At 46.0% G+C, this 14,961-nt stretch overlaps 1 protein-coding gene across 1 annotated transcript in view; it reads right to left on the bottom strand.

The window, feature by feature from the left end:
• The window catches only part of LOC105685151 (RNA-binding protein MEX3B), a 32,228-nt gene extending 18,880 nt beyond the window's left edge, over nucleotides 1-13,348 (bottom strand). The window contains exon 1 of the mRNA XM_012399007.2: nucleotides 12,033-13,348. Coding sequence (XP_012254430.1) covers nucleotides 12,033-12,294 — 262 coding nt within the window. The 5' untranslated portion in view covers nucleotides 12,295-13,348. The remainder of the gene's footprint in view (nucleotides 1-12,032) is intronic.
• Nucleotides 13,349-14,961: the final 1,613 nt, after the last annotated feature.

The following is a 14,961-nucleotide window of genomic DNA, read 5'->3' as shown; positions in this document are numbered from 1 at the left end:
ACGATAAAAGAATTGTGGGAAATACGAGTTGACAAAGATTGAAGTAAAAGAAAAGTGCGGTGGCAGTAAAAAGGTTATTCTTCGTAAGTTTGTTAATAGAAGTTAGTAGAGGAACGAGGTTAATCCTCTTCTCGTATGAGTTTCAGACGCCGTTACTTGTTAGTGTTGCATTAGAGTACAGGTGATTAGAGAACGCTTGGTAGTTAGTGGCTCGTTAGCTAAAAGCTATCTTGAATTTGTCGCTCCTCAAATTGGCACAGTTTCTATGTTTTCTTTGTATTTTTAAATGTCGCCCGATTACATCTCGACTCACATAACCGACCGATGCATGCTCTACGGCGAATCACTCGAACATTCGATCAAAAGAAACGCCAATCGATCACCTCGGAAAAATTAGATATATATATATTTTTTTTTTTTTTTTTGTTCTAATCAATTACCTCACCGCTCATCTCCCAATTCTCATCATTTGTATCTTACCGTACCTACATATACCATGAGACGCCTAAAGCGCCGTTTTTTTTATTTTCCGTTTAAACCGTCGTAAAACCTTTGAAGGGCTGTTAATCCTTCCGAAATCCCTCAGGAATAAAGGTTACCCTCGAAGCTCCGATGGCACGAATATTTCCTCTTTTTAATTCTTACAAACATCATTTTCGAGCCGTTCATTTTGTTGTTTCAACTGCGAGCTTTTAGTTTGAAAAAAAAAAAAGTAAAAAATAATAATTCATTAGTTTCTAAATCGACTTTTTTCAAACACACCCTCGTCCCTCCGAGTATACGCGGTGGTTACATTCTATTATTTCCAGCCTTTCCGTATCGCTATACTCAAAAGCATTTCAATAAAGTTCAACGAGCAAATTTTCAACGGGAATAAAAATCTCTCGCATGCAACTCGCGAGTCGAAATTTTCTGGATCGATAATTGGAGCAAGGTTTAGACGTTGTATTATATACACACGTGGTTCGCTTTATCGCGTGTTTCGGGTACTTTCCCGGTTCGTACAACACCTACTACGCGTCCGATGTATACCTGTATCCGTATACGCGAAACATTGGAACACGGACGTAAAAATCTTTATCACATGTGACGGGGCGAGGGGGTTTGGTAGGCGGGAGTACGTTACGTCTGTACGACGAGCGCGATGCGAATCGAGTAATTAATTACGGAAGGACTTCTTCCGATTCTCCTATTATTGAGACTCGCAGCACGCGGAGGACCGATGAATCACGAGAGTGAGTCGATCATCCGACTACCGATCGCAGGCAATAAATATTTAATCTCTCGACGCCACCTCCTACCTCTCCCTAACCCCCGCCCGAATGGGTTCTTTCGTGCAGACATTAACGTCCGTTACAGCCTTAACCAATAATCCAGTCCCAAGTGGGTCATTGCCGACGCCATCGTCCGCCGAATCGCAGCCTGTTATAAGGTGAGCCTTTGCATTTATTAAGAATTGTAAGTATGGTAAGAACCGGCCGAGTTTCGCAAAAGAAAAATAAAAAAAAAAAAAGAAACGAAGAAAAACGAAGGAAAGAAAAGAAACTATTAATAGAATTCTATTACCTAATAAAAGTTGACAGATGAGAGGAAATATGTATATATGTGCGCCCATGTACGTACGTACCTATGTACGTACACACACACGAGGAATACGAGCAATGTTGAAAATTATCATGAAAAATGTGTTCAGGTGCCAAATTTGTTTTTTTTTTTTTTTTCAATTTTATTTTAATGTTGGAAGAAAAATGAAGGAAGAAATCTACATAGTTCGCGAACGAGTACACGAAGCCCGATGAAAATGGTACCTACCTACATTGGATTAAATTGGCGAAGTTTGGTTTTATAAACGCGTAGCTGGGCGCGTCTGGTGGCGAATAATTTTTTTTTTGTGGATATTCATGTGCGTTCGTATTATAATACGCACGAGTATAAAGCAGGCGTCCCTACGAGCGAGTTGTTTGACCGCCTACGGTATAGTCCCACAATCGGACAAATTTATAATTTCCCCAAGGAGATCTCGGCGTCGAGGCGCGGATCGTTGAGCAACGTGTAGAAATATGGCAAAACTGGTCCCACTACTCTATATAGAGTAACCGTGCGTCTTTCGCGGGTCGAAAAGGAGGAGGAGGGCATGACAGAATGCAGAATCGATCGGCGAAGAAATATTAAAAGAAAAAAAAATAAATGAATGTTTGAAACGGCGATAGAGGAGGTGTCGTCGATGTTCCATATTCCGATTTACCAAGCCTCGCGAGACGATCCGTGACCTTAAGCGCGAAATCCTCGGCAACGCTCGGCCAACAAGTGGAATGTCAACGCTGGATGGGCGAATTTTTTTTTATTTTTCTTTTTTTTCTATTTCAAACGTTGTACGAAGATTTCGGTTGTTGCGGAACCTGCGACAACGCCTCCTCCTCTATCGTCGAGGGAATTGATTCGGTCTCACTTGTATTCCAGCAAGAGCAGATGCAGCCTGCGGAACTACTGGCTGGAACGGATTCAGCCGTAGCTATAAGCCGACCTCGTGGCCGTGAGGGAATTTCTTCGTTCGAGATCGAGAGTGAGCCAGACTAACCAGAGAGAGGAGTAGAGAAGAAAGGAGAAGGAGAGGGAGGGAAGGGGATGGGGGGGGGAGGACTTGCGGTCGAGAGTGAGAGGGAAAGCCGCATGTGCCGCAAACGCCGGTATACTCCGGTACCACCGCGTCGTCCCCCATGCCGCCGTATACACACCATGGGATGCGAGATGTGATGTTATATACCGCGAGCCTCTTTCGCGGTACCAGAGCTCGGAATACAAGCAGCACCGTGCGGCGGTAGCGGCGGATAGGAATCGAAAGAATCGGAAGGAGAAGAAGAAGAAGCGCCTATCAACGGGGACTGCGCGAGAGCCTCTATATAGGCAGTCGACCCCGTCTGGTGGGTATAGAGAGAAGCGCTGCGCGCCCGTTGCGTAGACAATCTTGACCTAGGATACGGCACCGTCGACTAGAGACCGTGTATACGTTTGTCCCTCTCCGACAACCTCGTACACCACGGATTCACGTCTGTGCGTCTCGTTCCAAACGCGGGCGAGTTCGGGTAACGAGTATATAACTGGGATGCGGTGGGACCGCCGCGGACTTCCCAGCGTTGACCCCTTAGCCAAGAATCCGTTTAATTGCATCCGATTGATTAGATAACTTTCCTGACTTTATCTCACTCTAATTCCGTTGTCGCACCATTTACCGCGACTGGAGATAGGGGACTTTCCTAATTTCCCACAAACGGCGTTCGGATAACGAGCGCATTGGAGCGGAAAATGATTCCGGTGAAAAAAAGCACACACGGTTCGAATTTGAAAGTACCACTTGACACCGATGCGAATAAACGTATGAGACGATTGAAAAGAAAAGCGAAGCAAAATAAAGTCGGAGGTGTAAATCACTTGTTGCGACGTAGCTGCATATATACATATAGTTTATTAGAATATATAAATCCGAAGATAAGCATCCACAGACATCGAGATCGCAGGTACGCGATCCGGATAAAAGCGCGTTGCCGGGGCAGATCGGGGTATAAAACGCCGCTTCGAAGATCGACAGGTGTCGATCGGCTTTTGAACAGGACAGCGATCAGCTGAGACGCGGCATTGAATGAGAAGCGCAAACTAGTCGACGTCTAGTTGTCGGTTATCCTACCCATATAGCTTATCTACTACGCGTCATCGAGTTCACCGCGCGTCACACGACGAACACACACACGAACGACCGACCGAAACGTACGTACCTAAAGTCGTCGAGCGCTGCAGGGCGGTCGTCGGTCCTGCACCGTCAAAGAGTAAAACGGGAGCGACGACCGCTCTTGCGCGCGTCACTTGGACCACGCTCCGCGAAGGGTTTTCGCGCGGAATTGGCGCGAAAACCGTGGACACCGGGTGACCCGGCGTAGCGGATCGAGGTGCGCTCGCACGAACCTCCGCCTCGACGTACCGCCGTGTGCGTCCGCCGCTCTAAAACTTCATAACTGCACACGTTACACATTTGCGGGTGCATATATACCGTACCACCGTCGAGACGTAAATTTTTCGATACGGACCGCGGGTACGTCCTACGGTGGCGCGTCGCGCGTGTGCGTGGCGTTCGAAGTGAAACCACTTCCTCGGCGGATGTGCGGTCCTCGAACAATCGGACACCCGAGCGGGTACCGAGGCGATATATACCGCGGGCCGGTCGGCCGTAGGAAAAACAAGGACGCTCGAGATCGGCTCGGGTCCGTACCCGCCGCTGCTCCGCGTCGCCTCGCGAACGGGGGACGCGGATCGAAGGGCCGAGAAATAAAGGACGACGAGGAGGACGAGGAGGAGGAGGAGGAGGAGGAGGAGGAGAGGGCTGCTAGGTGCCGGTTATGTGGGACAAAGGTCTGACAAAGGAGGATCGCCGCGAAGGTGAAACGGACCCGACGCGACGCGACGCGACGACCGAGTTACTCGATACCCGCCCCCATGCCCCGTGGTCGAGTATAACGTGTACTACCATCCCCCTGCATCTCCGTTCGTTCCCCGGCCGGCCCAAGCGCACTCGTTTATTCGTCCCCCGCGAAAAAAGCGAACGGTACGCGCTACTCCGACGAGGGAACAAAGAGATTTCGTCTCGGGGAGGTGCGGCGTCGCCCCCCTCCCACCCCCCACTTTTCCTTACTTCGGTGGTACGTCACCTGGTTAACGCGCGTGTTGTAGGTACGTCGTAATCCACGTGTACGACGCGCGGGTGTAACAGAATCTCCCGATGTAAAAATTTTTTTCTCAAGCTCCTTTTCATAAATTATCAAAGAAGCGTGCGGGCCGAGGGGAATGCCCTTGCTAACGAATACCCTTTGCTCCAGGAGGTCGTCGTCGTCGTATAGCTGCGACGCGACGTGGCCGAAAAACCGAGCGTGTAACGTCTTCGCCACATCGTGCGTACGATGTGGTATCTGACGCGACGTACGTGTGTGTATATGTACGTACGATATAAATACACTCTTGGGAAAATTGAACGCGAGCGTCTCATTAACGAGACTCGTTATTGTCAATTTAGAAATACGTAATACCCCGGAGACCCGTGACACTCGCCGCTGCGCTACGGCGTTCAAATGACAACTGTCAAAATTCATGTTCCAATCGACTTCCGTAGACGCACTCCTTCGAAACACCGAGAGGTACACGCACTCGAATCAAACCTGGCGTACCAAAAATTTGTCCGAGAATTCACGCGGTGGTCGCTCTACTTAAAAATTTGTGCATTCTCGTTTCGATCCGCGGGCAGCAGAAGCCCCACAAGTTTACCTGAAGCGTAGACGGGTTCGATTCACGCCTACTTGGAGTTTCATTTTACTCGGACATCCCATTTTCCGAAAGATAATTCCATCGGAATTTAAATTGAAATTTCACGGGTACCTCTCGTTACGAAATCTCTCAGACACGTAAAAATCGTAATTAACACTAGATTACGAAAAAGAGAAGAAAAAAAAGGAAAATAAAAAAATAATTCTCAGGGGGAGCAACTCCTCGAACGTCGGAGTCGAATAATCGCTCCGAGGGCTAGTCGGGCACATGGTAGACAGAATAAATAAAAAAGAAAAAAACCGAGACATGCATAAAAAAAAAGGAAAAGGAGATGGGGAAAAAAAAAAGGAAAAACTGTTCATTTCAGACGTGCGGTAAACATCTGCTAGGCGGGGGCATGTTTCGTCAGGGGTTCTCAGAGCGTGATATCGCGAAGAATTTTCAGAGTTCGAGGGCCCCCGCGGGCGACCCGTAGCCCCTAGGAACACCGCGGAGGATCGCCCGCAGGGGTGCAGAGCTTAGACCGAAGTCCGTGTAATTATTGGGGGGTACGGCAGTGTCGACGGGAGCGGGCTCGGTGGTCGAGTGGTTATCGGGTTTCGAGTTTCGAGTTTGAGAACGGAAAGACCTTGTGGGATCGGCAGCTGCTGCCGTTGCCGCTGCTGCGCCCGGGGACTGACAAAGGCGCCAGAGAACGGGGCCCAATTGGTTCGGGGCCCCGGAACATCGCCCATAATCCACGCGTTACACGTAAACCAAAGTTTCGGTCCTGCCGAGAGCGGCCCTAGCCTCGACGACCAACCCCCGAAAAACGCCTTTTCTCTATATCGGGTGGTAAAACGAAAACGATGCTCGGCATCGATTATCGTTTCACTCGCCTCCGGCGCCCCGGATCCGTTGATACGAAAGACGCATAGTATACACGTTGGCGCGAAAAGCTCGTGCCGTACAACGGGGTGTATTTTCGCTGATGAAATTTATACGGTTACGTAGCCGCGCGTATCTCGCGGTTTGACGACTCCAAAAATCGTTTCATCTTCGATGTATATCATCGTGTGTAACTACACCGTCTGATGTGGATTGTTATTTCCGATTTCGATATATAACCCCGCACAACGTGCAGCAGCAAAACACGAATTCAGACGTACTGACCTTTTCGGTTTACTTATATCTACTTTATCTATTTATAAATTCGCGTACATACCGGCGTCGGTATATATATATATATATCCATGTGTCCACTGCACCGAGGAAGATTAACACCGATGGAATCACGTGCGCCTGAAACGGCACCTGCTCGTTGCTTAATGGAGCTTTTCAAAGCGATCTCTCTCGCGCGCTCGGTCTCCACACCGTTCTTCCTTCTCTTCGAGGCATGCACCCATAATAGTATTTTTTTTTTCACTTTTTTTCTTTTTTTTTTTTTGCATTTCCTTCGGGAACTTATCGCACGTACGCAACCGGTGCGCGAAAGGATTCGGGGTATAATGAACCCTCGGGGCACGAGACGTACGAATTTTCAAAGTTCGCTCTTTGTCGAGTCAAAGAATTAACGAACGCGCGGGTTACCAAATATTGCCGATTTCTCTTTTCGCGTACACTGTACGAATAATACGCGGGGGGAGAGCTTTTGCACCCCCCCCCCTCCCCCTCCCCCCCCCCCTGGTATACATGCGTGCGGTATAGTCGAGAAGGTTTTTTCTTCAAAGTGGTTATTTTATTATTTTTTTTCTTTTCTCCTTTTTACACGCATACACGTTTTTACCTCCATTCGAACCCCACATCTGTGCAACAGCACGGTTCCCCGCGGTACAGAAATCCATATTTTTCCGATCACTCGACCGCCAAAGATGACGACTCTCAACCGGAAGCTCTTCGTTTGCGGTCTCACTCGATGCCCCGGACGTTACCGAAAATGAGGAGACCGACCGTAAGGTGAAAAAAAAAAAACCGAAAACCACGAAGACGTCTCGTTTCCTTTGTAAAACCAAAAAAAACGGTCGAATTAAATCGTATAATAGCGAGGGAGTGATGCGAAAGAAAGTCGCGTGCACATTGCTCGAGTACATAGTGAGAATAACAGAAACTGTTATCCGCGCGTAGTCCCGATAGTCGAGGAACGACGACATCTGTTAACCAGGAGGCAACGGAGATAGCACAACCTGCTCTCTTGAGAAAGTTTCCAAATATTATCGTTAACTCCAACGCATCTCGTATACCCGCAAGTGCCACCTAGAGTTGGCGCAGACATCGTCACCACCACCGACTGCATCATCATCACGGTCTTCCCAACGTCGTTGCACGCAATAACATGCATAACGGATGACGTACATTACTCGTAACCCAAACATGACCCTTGCTTTACGTCGCGGTTGTTTAGTGCGTCTAACAATTTCACCGCGTCCCGACCTTCTCCACCCGCAACTTGACTAATTGCAACTGTAAGGTACGTAAGGATATGTATATTAAATAGTGTAACACACGCGCGTCGTTTATTCATGTTTTAATTTTATCGCCCCTGATCGCGAGATACCGCTTCTGATTTACGAGGTGATGATTAAAATTCAGGTTTATTAACGTTGCAAATTTTCAATTTAGAACTCGACACAACACGAAGACGAGGAGAGGAAAGAAAGAGAAGAAGGACCTCGACCTTCTTAAGCGTGAAATAAAAATTGGGGAACCGTAAAGTTTCTTTTTTCATGTATTATGAGAAAGAAACACGAGCCCGCAGCTACGGAATACAAGGAATGCATACGGAGGGACCGGAAATAGGAAACGCCTCATTTTGTAGTGGCCGCACCGCGCCATATTACGAACATTTATGTTTAAAAGAACTCGGTCCAACCGATTGGCTGCAGAGTTTGCGTGCGTACGAGAGAATTTTCCAATTGTTACCACATTTGAGATGTGGGTTCGAACGACGGAAAAAACGTAGTTGGAACACGGACCCAAACCAAACTGACCTAAGCCAAGGTTTTTCCCGGAAAATTTCAAGGAATGTCTCCACCTTGTTCCGTTAGAAAAAGATGGTATCTGTGGGTCCACGGGGTGTGCGGACGATAAATTCGAACGGCGAAGAGAAGAGAAGAGAAGAGAAAAAAACAAACTGAAAATGAAAGAAAGAAGGTGACCCCCGAACTTTCTAAGCAATCATCTTTGTGTGCATCGCTCGTAAATTTCTTTAAACTACACCGAGGTATATTATACCTGAATACGAGCACGGATTTATGTCCGTCTTAAGGTGGTATGTAATATCGGGAGATGAAAAGGTGAGTGAAGATTTAGCACACACGCGGTATATGATTCTTTTGTCGAGTGGGGCGGGGGTGGGGGGGAGAGGAGGGGACACCCCGTGAATGAATAACTCGTGGCGTTTTCAAAGTAACGTCATCATCGTCGAACTCACGAGAACTCGGTGTGTCTGGCGACAGAGGCGCTCATTACTGCTTCCGGTCAGAGAGAGCGAGGGGAGAGCGAGAAAGACGAATAACTGATTGCGAGCGCGAGAGGCGGGAGAAAAGGAGAGAGAGAGAGAGAGAGAGAAAGAGAAAAAGAGAGGGAAAAGACGAACGGGCGACGATACAGCGCTGAGAGAGAAAGGGAAGCAAAGCAAATACGTATACCTCTACTCTCAACAAATAGCCACATCCTCCGAATACCAGTACACACGCCACGGGAATCAACGAATAATACACACGTGCAACGGCGCACGGTATTACGTTAAAACTGCAAACGGAGTTCCGGTTAATCGGATTCGGATCACTCTACATGTATACATTATGCAAACGATTTATCACAAATTTATTTCGATATTTATCAATCAACTTTTGAGATCTTCCTACGATAGCGTTTTTTCTATTCACAGCGCGAATGAATTCCACCATCTTCATAAAATAAGAAAATGTGAATCGGATGCTGTGATTCCCGTTTCACAGACATTTACAAATTACGTTACGTTGGCTAAAAATGTACTCGAACTGGATTTCAAGACTCTGAGTACAACGAACGATGTGCAAAACTTGTGCGACCGCGCGGCATAACACGCGTTTTCGAATCGCGGTTTTACCTTCTCTATCTTCCTCTTCCTCTCTCGCTCCCTATTACCGGCTATTTTATTATTTCCGATCACATCTATGCGTACGTAACGCTACACGCGAACGATCGCAGTGTTGAATGGCGTACGCGATCTCCTCGTGCGGCATATATAAAGGGAGGGGGCGGAAAGAGGAGATAACTTAATTTTTCGCTATTTAATGAGTAAACCATTCCCCGATGGCTTATACGTGGCGCACGGTGTAAATTACACACACTCATTCCTAATAATAATGAATTAGCGTTAACGTTTCCACCGTCTAGTCTAATATTAGACGGTCAATATTAGCGGTAAGGTTAGTACAACTCACGTGGTCCCGCGAGCACATGGCTTCTTTGTCGAAGACTCCGCTGCTGGAGGTATAAATAATAAAAGTCTAGGTACCGACGACGTCTTCTCCTCTCCCTCTGTCTCCCTCTTTCTCATTATTTTCCCCCCCTTTCTTTTCTCTCCGCCGTTTCTTCGTACTCGTACATTTTTTTTTCCAACTTTTTCTCTCTCTAATTTATTTTATTTTTATTTTTTTTCACCTTTTTCGTTCTTTTGGCGTCCGACTCTGTGTGTGATTGATTGATACGATCCACCCGAACGTTTTAACATATTATGTTTTAATTTATAAGATTTGGAAATGATACCTCATCCGTTCACTCGGATGTTAGCGGTCGGATCTTTACGTACCAGACGACGTATTACGTACGTATAAGTACATATATTTTTCTATATAATGGTTAAATGTATTAAAACATTTCGTCTGATCGTCCAAACAAAGGCGAACGAACGGGGACGTCAGTCTCGGTCATATACCTCTTACAAGCGAACGTCCCGCGCCTCACTCTTCTCACTGTGAAACTTGAAGTCGGGTTCGGTTGTGGACGGTAAACGAAATGACCGAAAACTTCACCGACGCCTAATAATGAAACGATAATTAAATTCTTTCGGCCTTTCAATAAAGAAGCGATTCGAAACGAAAACGAAAAAGAGAAGAGAAAAAAAAAACCAAAAAACAACGCGACAACCGGATGAATGGGAGAGAATCCCCGAATTTAAATGTCGCCAATACATTAACGGGCGAGGAAAGTCAACGTTGAATTTTCGCGCGCCGTTAATTATCATCGTATTCTTTTGTATTTTTTGTTTCTCAATTTTGTTAAAATTCCATTGCCTCATAGTCTCTCCTTCCTGCGACCATAATAACACGCTTCGCGAACTAATAACGCAGAAGGCTTTGGCGGATCCAAGCACACGAATTTTTGATTTCATAATGAATCACTTTCATTGCCAACCGACAGTTGAATGCTAATGGCAACGGGTTAACAAATTCGTTAACCGTTTGACGTGATGCAACGTACAAAACGGGCGTCGCAAAACCATTCGATGTACCTGCCACACGTATCGCTCTACGAAATCGCAAATATGTATCCGCTGGCTACCACCAACAAAGAAATTATTATTGCATCGACACGAAACGGAGAAAGCTCTCTCTCTCTCTCTTTCTCTCTGTACTCGTAGAAAAGAATCACACACGGCTCGTCGGTAGGAATACGAACGACAGACACGACGGACGCGATACGCGATGGAGAAAAGTCAACCGGTTTTTCAATGTCTCTCTGTATACATAATACATTATATTTCTGTATTTGGGTTCCTATCTTCGTTTTAATTTCTCATTTTTTTTCATCGTCTAAAATGAGGAGCGAGGGTCGACGTAGCCCGTGGAGGCCTTCGGAAAGTATCAGGCTGATGACCGAGGCGCAACGAACACGAATCGAATGTTTGAGCCGGTGGCAGCGTGTCGCGAGTACACTCCGAGCATCGAACGAGCGCAAGGCTACAACAAGCCAAAGGAGATAAACAGCCGCTCCGGCCAGTTATCACCCCACAAGAATTATTATTTCCCCACTATTCCGATCAACCTACCTACCCAACGCTGCCCGTGCTTGACCTCATCCTATTCGAGCGTAAACTTCAACAATAAAAACCGAGCGCGCCTACGATTTATAAACAAAAGTATTTCGCCATTCGATTGCGAATCTATCTATCCATCCATCGATTTCGAGACGACGAAATACATATCACGGGGGATCGTTGCGTTCGACTCGTCGTTCGAGTCGATTTACGTGAAAGGGGGAGGGGCTGGGGCGATCGTCATCGCGCCCGTTCAAAATTGAAATCGACGATGATGATGATTACACGTATTTTCGATCGTCGATCACCACGGGATTGTGCATCCGCGATATCTCGCCTGTGCGCTAACTAATTTCGTCAATTCAAACGTAAACACAACACCAACCACATCACACGCCACAAACACACGTTTCAGGTAAAATTTGACGAGCGAGCTCGTTGCACACGTGTGCAACGAGTTCACCGGTGTTTCCGACTTTATTGACTCACGAGAGGAGAATATAATTAAACGCCGGTTCGAATTACCGATTCGCAAATTGATAAGAACCGTTGATCGCGTTGCAACGGTCGACTTGGATGGAAGGAGGTGTAAGAGAAAAAAGGACGACGAAACGATGTAGCACTTTCGCACGACCGTTGACGGTGATTAGGTTTCAAACTAGATCTGGGGGGAAAAGTGATTGAAAAGAGAAGGAAAAAAAAAACGAAAACAAATTCTTCGTACCTTGTCGTCCAACGATTTCAGCGACGTGTTCGCTGCTGGGTACGGGTACGCATTCGGTCATATTTTGGCTTTTCTTCGAGCGAGCTTCCTCGAATACGCTCGCCGGAGTGGCCAAGGTGTCCTCACCGGTTGATCCCGTATTCCCCGGACTTCCTTCAAGGCCGAGCATGGATAACTCAAAGGCCAGCTGAAGGGCCCTCTGCTCTTCCAAAGACCCGGTGGTCGTACCGCGATCCATCTCGCTGAACAAACTCGTCGGCATTTCGATCGTACTTTGTATGTACCCCTTTTAACGCGTTCAATTTTACGTACTTTGTACCGAATAACGAACTGACCGTTTTTCTCACTCGGTTAATAACGACGATATTATCCTTCGATTTCCAACGGATATATTATAACTCGGCTGTTCCGCTTAGCGCACAAATCAACTGTCCTATTGTTGTTTGTTTTTTTTTTTCTTTTTTTTCTCGGTGATTAAGATATAGTTGGTAATATTATAATTTTTGTATAAATATACGATATTTATATCGAGTCTCAACTATACGAGATACACTGGCACGCGGCACAACAACAGAATCTCCGTATTTAACTTTAGTTCAATTTTATTTGATTTCTTTATTATATTCGTATCCGAAATATTTCGAAATATGTATGTATGTAAAAGTTATGCACTGTACAAAAATAAATTATAAACTTCTTCCTCTGTATTGTTATTTACGTTTTTGTTTTTGTTGTTTTTTTTTTATTTATAATAACTATTATTTTTACTTATTACTCCTTTTTCAAAAGTCTATGCTTTAGTCGTCTTTGTTTTTATCCGTATTTATCGATCTTCGTCAACTTGAACGCACAACTTTATTCACCTTTGTCAGTATTGTTGTTGTTGTTTTTGTTGTTGTTGTTGTTAGTGTTTGTTGTCGTTGCGGTTGTTGGCAATAATTATTTGATAACAGTGATGACAATAATTGTAATATTTTACTTGGTGAATCTTCCCGCGTTCAAAGGGTTCATTTATTGAATTTTTTTTTTAAATATCTTTAATCGTTATTCTCTTCTTTATATATTGTATTGTTATATTTTAAAACGTTCCTTGTATCGTTTGCCTCTTTAATTTGTTATTATAATCTTTCGTTTACGGGTATAATGGTCGTTATTTTGGTAGTGAGATGGTGGTCACGTTGGCGTCACCGACCGACTGAAGTCTGAGCGCGAGTCGGCGAGAAGGCAGGCGCGTGCAGCCCGGGCGATTCTCCGCCATGTGCCAGACGCCGGGTTTACGAGCCTTTCATTGGTCGGAATCGGTCACGTGGCGTCAACTCCCCTCCTCAACCCCTCGACAACGTTACCGCCGCACCCCTCCGCAACCAGCTTCGACTCGACGCAGCTCTCTGCAACAACCCCTATCTCTATCTATTTCTCTACTCTCCACTCTCTACTCTCTACTACTACTTTTCTACTACCGCTACTACACCACCTCCACCACTGCTGCCCACCGCTACCTTCGGGACTCCGGGTATACGCCGGTTCGGCTTCCACTCGGAGAGTTCGGTCGTCCGAAAACCCTCGGGAGTCGGTTGTAGTCGAGAGTTGGGAACGCGACGCACGTTGCCAGATTCCTATTTTACGTACGAAACTCCAGGTAGACGGATATCCCTTCGAAAATTTGAACCGCAGACGTCCATTGAAATCAAAACCGCAGAATTAATCTTCGAAAATATTCGCCTTTTGTTTCAGTTTCTCCTTATAGAAAACGTGCTGTAATCACGCTCGCGCTTCGCTTCCCAACGTCAATGACACGTTGACATCCGTGAAAGGAGTAAACGAGAGATAAAATAAAAGAGAGAGAGAGAGGACTCGTTTCTACGGTTTTGGAAGGTCAGAAGAACTCCGGAGGAACGAATGACGGGCGTAACGCAAATTGGGATTACTATATAAGTTCCATGTAGCCGAGATATCGTATCTCTGAATATCAAGCCGATACGATTGAGTTTTTGTTAATTCTATGGTATCTAAATTGCTACATTAACTACTAATTAACTCGCGGATCAGATGAGTACAATGTTGTTAGGAGAAAAAAAAGAACTGGTCTTCTTACCTCGTGATCTATACCTTCGTCGGGTCGCGAAGCTATTCGAATCTATTAAAATCTCTCATCTGTGCAAAGCAGCGAACAAAAAGCGAACGAACTAGGTTTCAATGGGGCAGCAATCAAGCTATGCCAATGTTGCGACCATTCAAGAATAGAAAATTAGAATTAAATGGTACGAGCCATTATTTCGGATGTAGGTACTACACCCGAACCTCTGGCTCGAGGGAAAACGGGCGAAAACGAAACGTTGACGATCAGAAGTAAAAATTGATCGAACTCGCCGAACGAGTCAACGTCGAGTTTCAGTTCAAAGAGCCGAGGAAATAGAGAAGGAGGGCGAACGACGGAGGAATAAAAAAAGGGGGAACGGCGAACCGGAAAACCACGGGTAGGAGCAGAACGAAGCAGGCGAACGATCGTCTCATGCCTCTCACATCACCCCGATGTGTGGTTGCACACATCGACATCGAGTCACGCAGAAATGCATACCGCTCTCGTGCCTTTGTCACGCTAAGAGTGCGTCTCTGCGTAAATATATATACGCTCGCATTTACGTACACGTACGTGCGAAATATTGCCTGATGTGCGGTAGAATCCGTACGCGTACATTTCGTACATTTTGTACTTCCATACCGCACCTACGTGTACATATATATATATACATACGCCCGGAATGGCGGTAATTATAACCGATTAATTCGCGCGTGTTAAAAGTACCGAGCGGAAGCCAAGCTCTGCATGTTTATGTTGCGTGTGCAACGCGCTAAAACACCGATCGATGTACGTACGTACGTACATCTCCGTGTGTCTGAAAAAAAAAAACTCGACGAATTAAGCGCA

Source organism: Athalia rosae, chromosome 1, assembly GCF_917208135.1.
Source record: "Athalia rosae chromosome 1, iyAthRosa1.1, whole genome shotgun sequence".
NCBI classification, from domain to species: domain Eukaryota; kingdom Metazoa; phylum Arthropoda; class Insecta; order Hymenoptera; family Athaliidae; genus Athalia; species Athalia rosae.
Note: the sequence above shows the minus strand (reverse complement) of the source record. Positions and strands in the feature narration are given on the sequence as shown.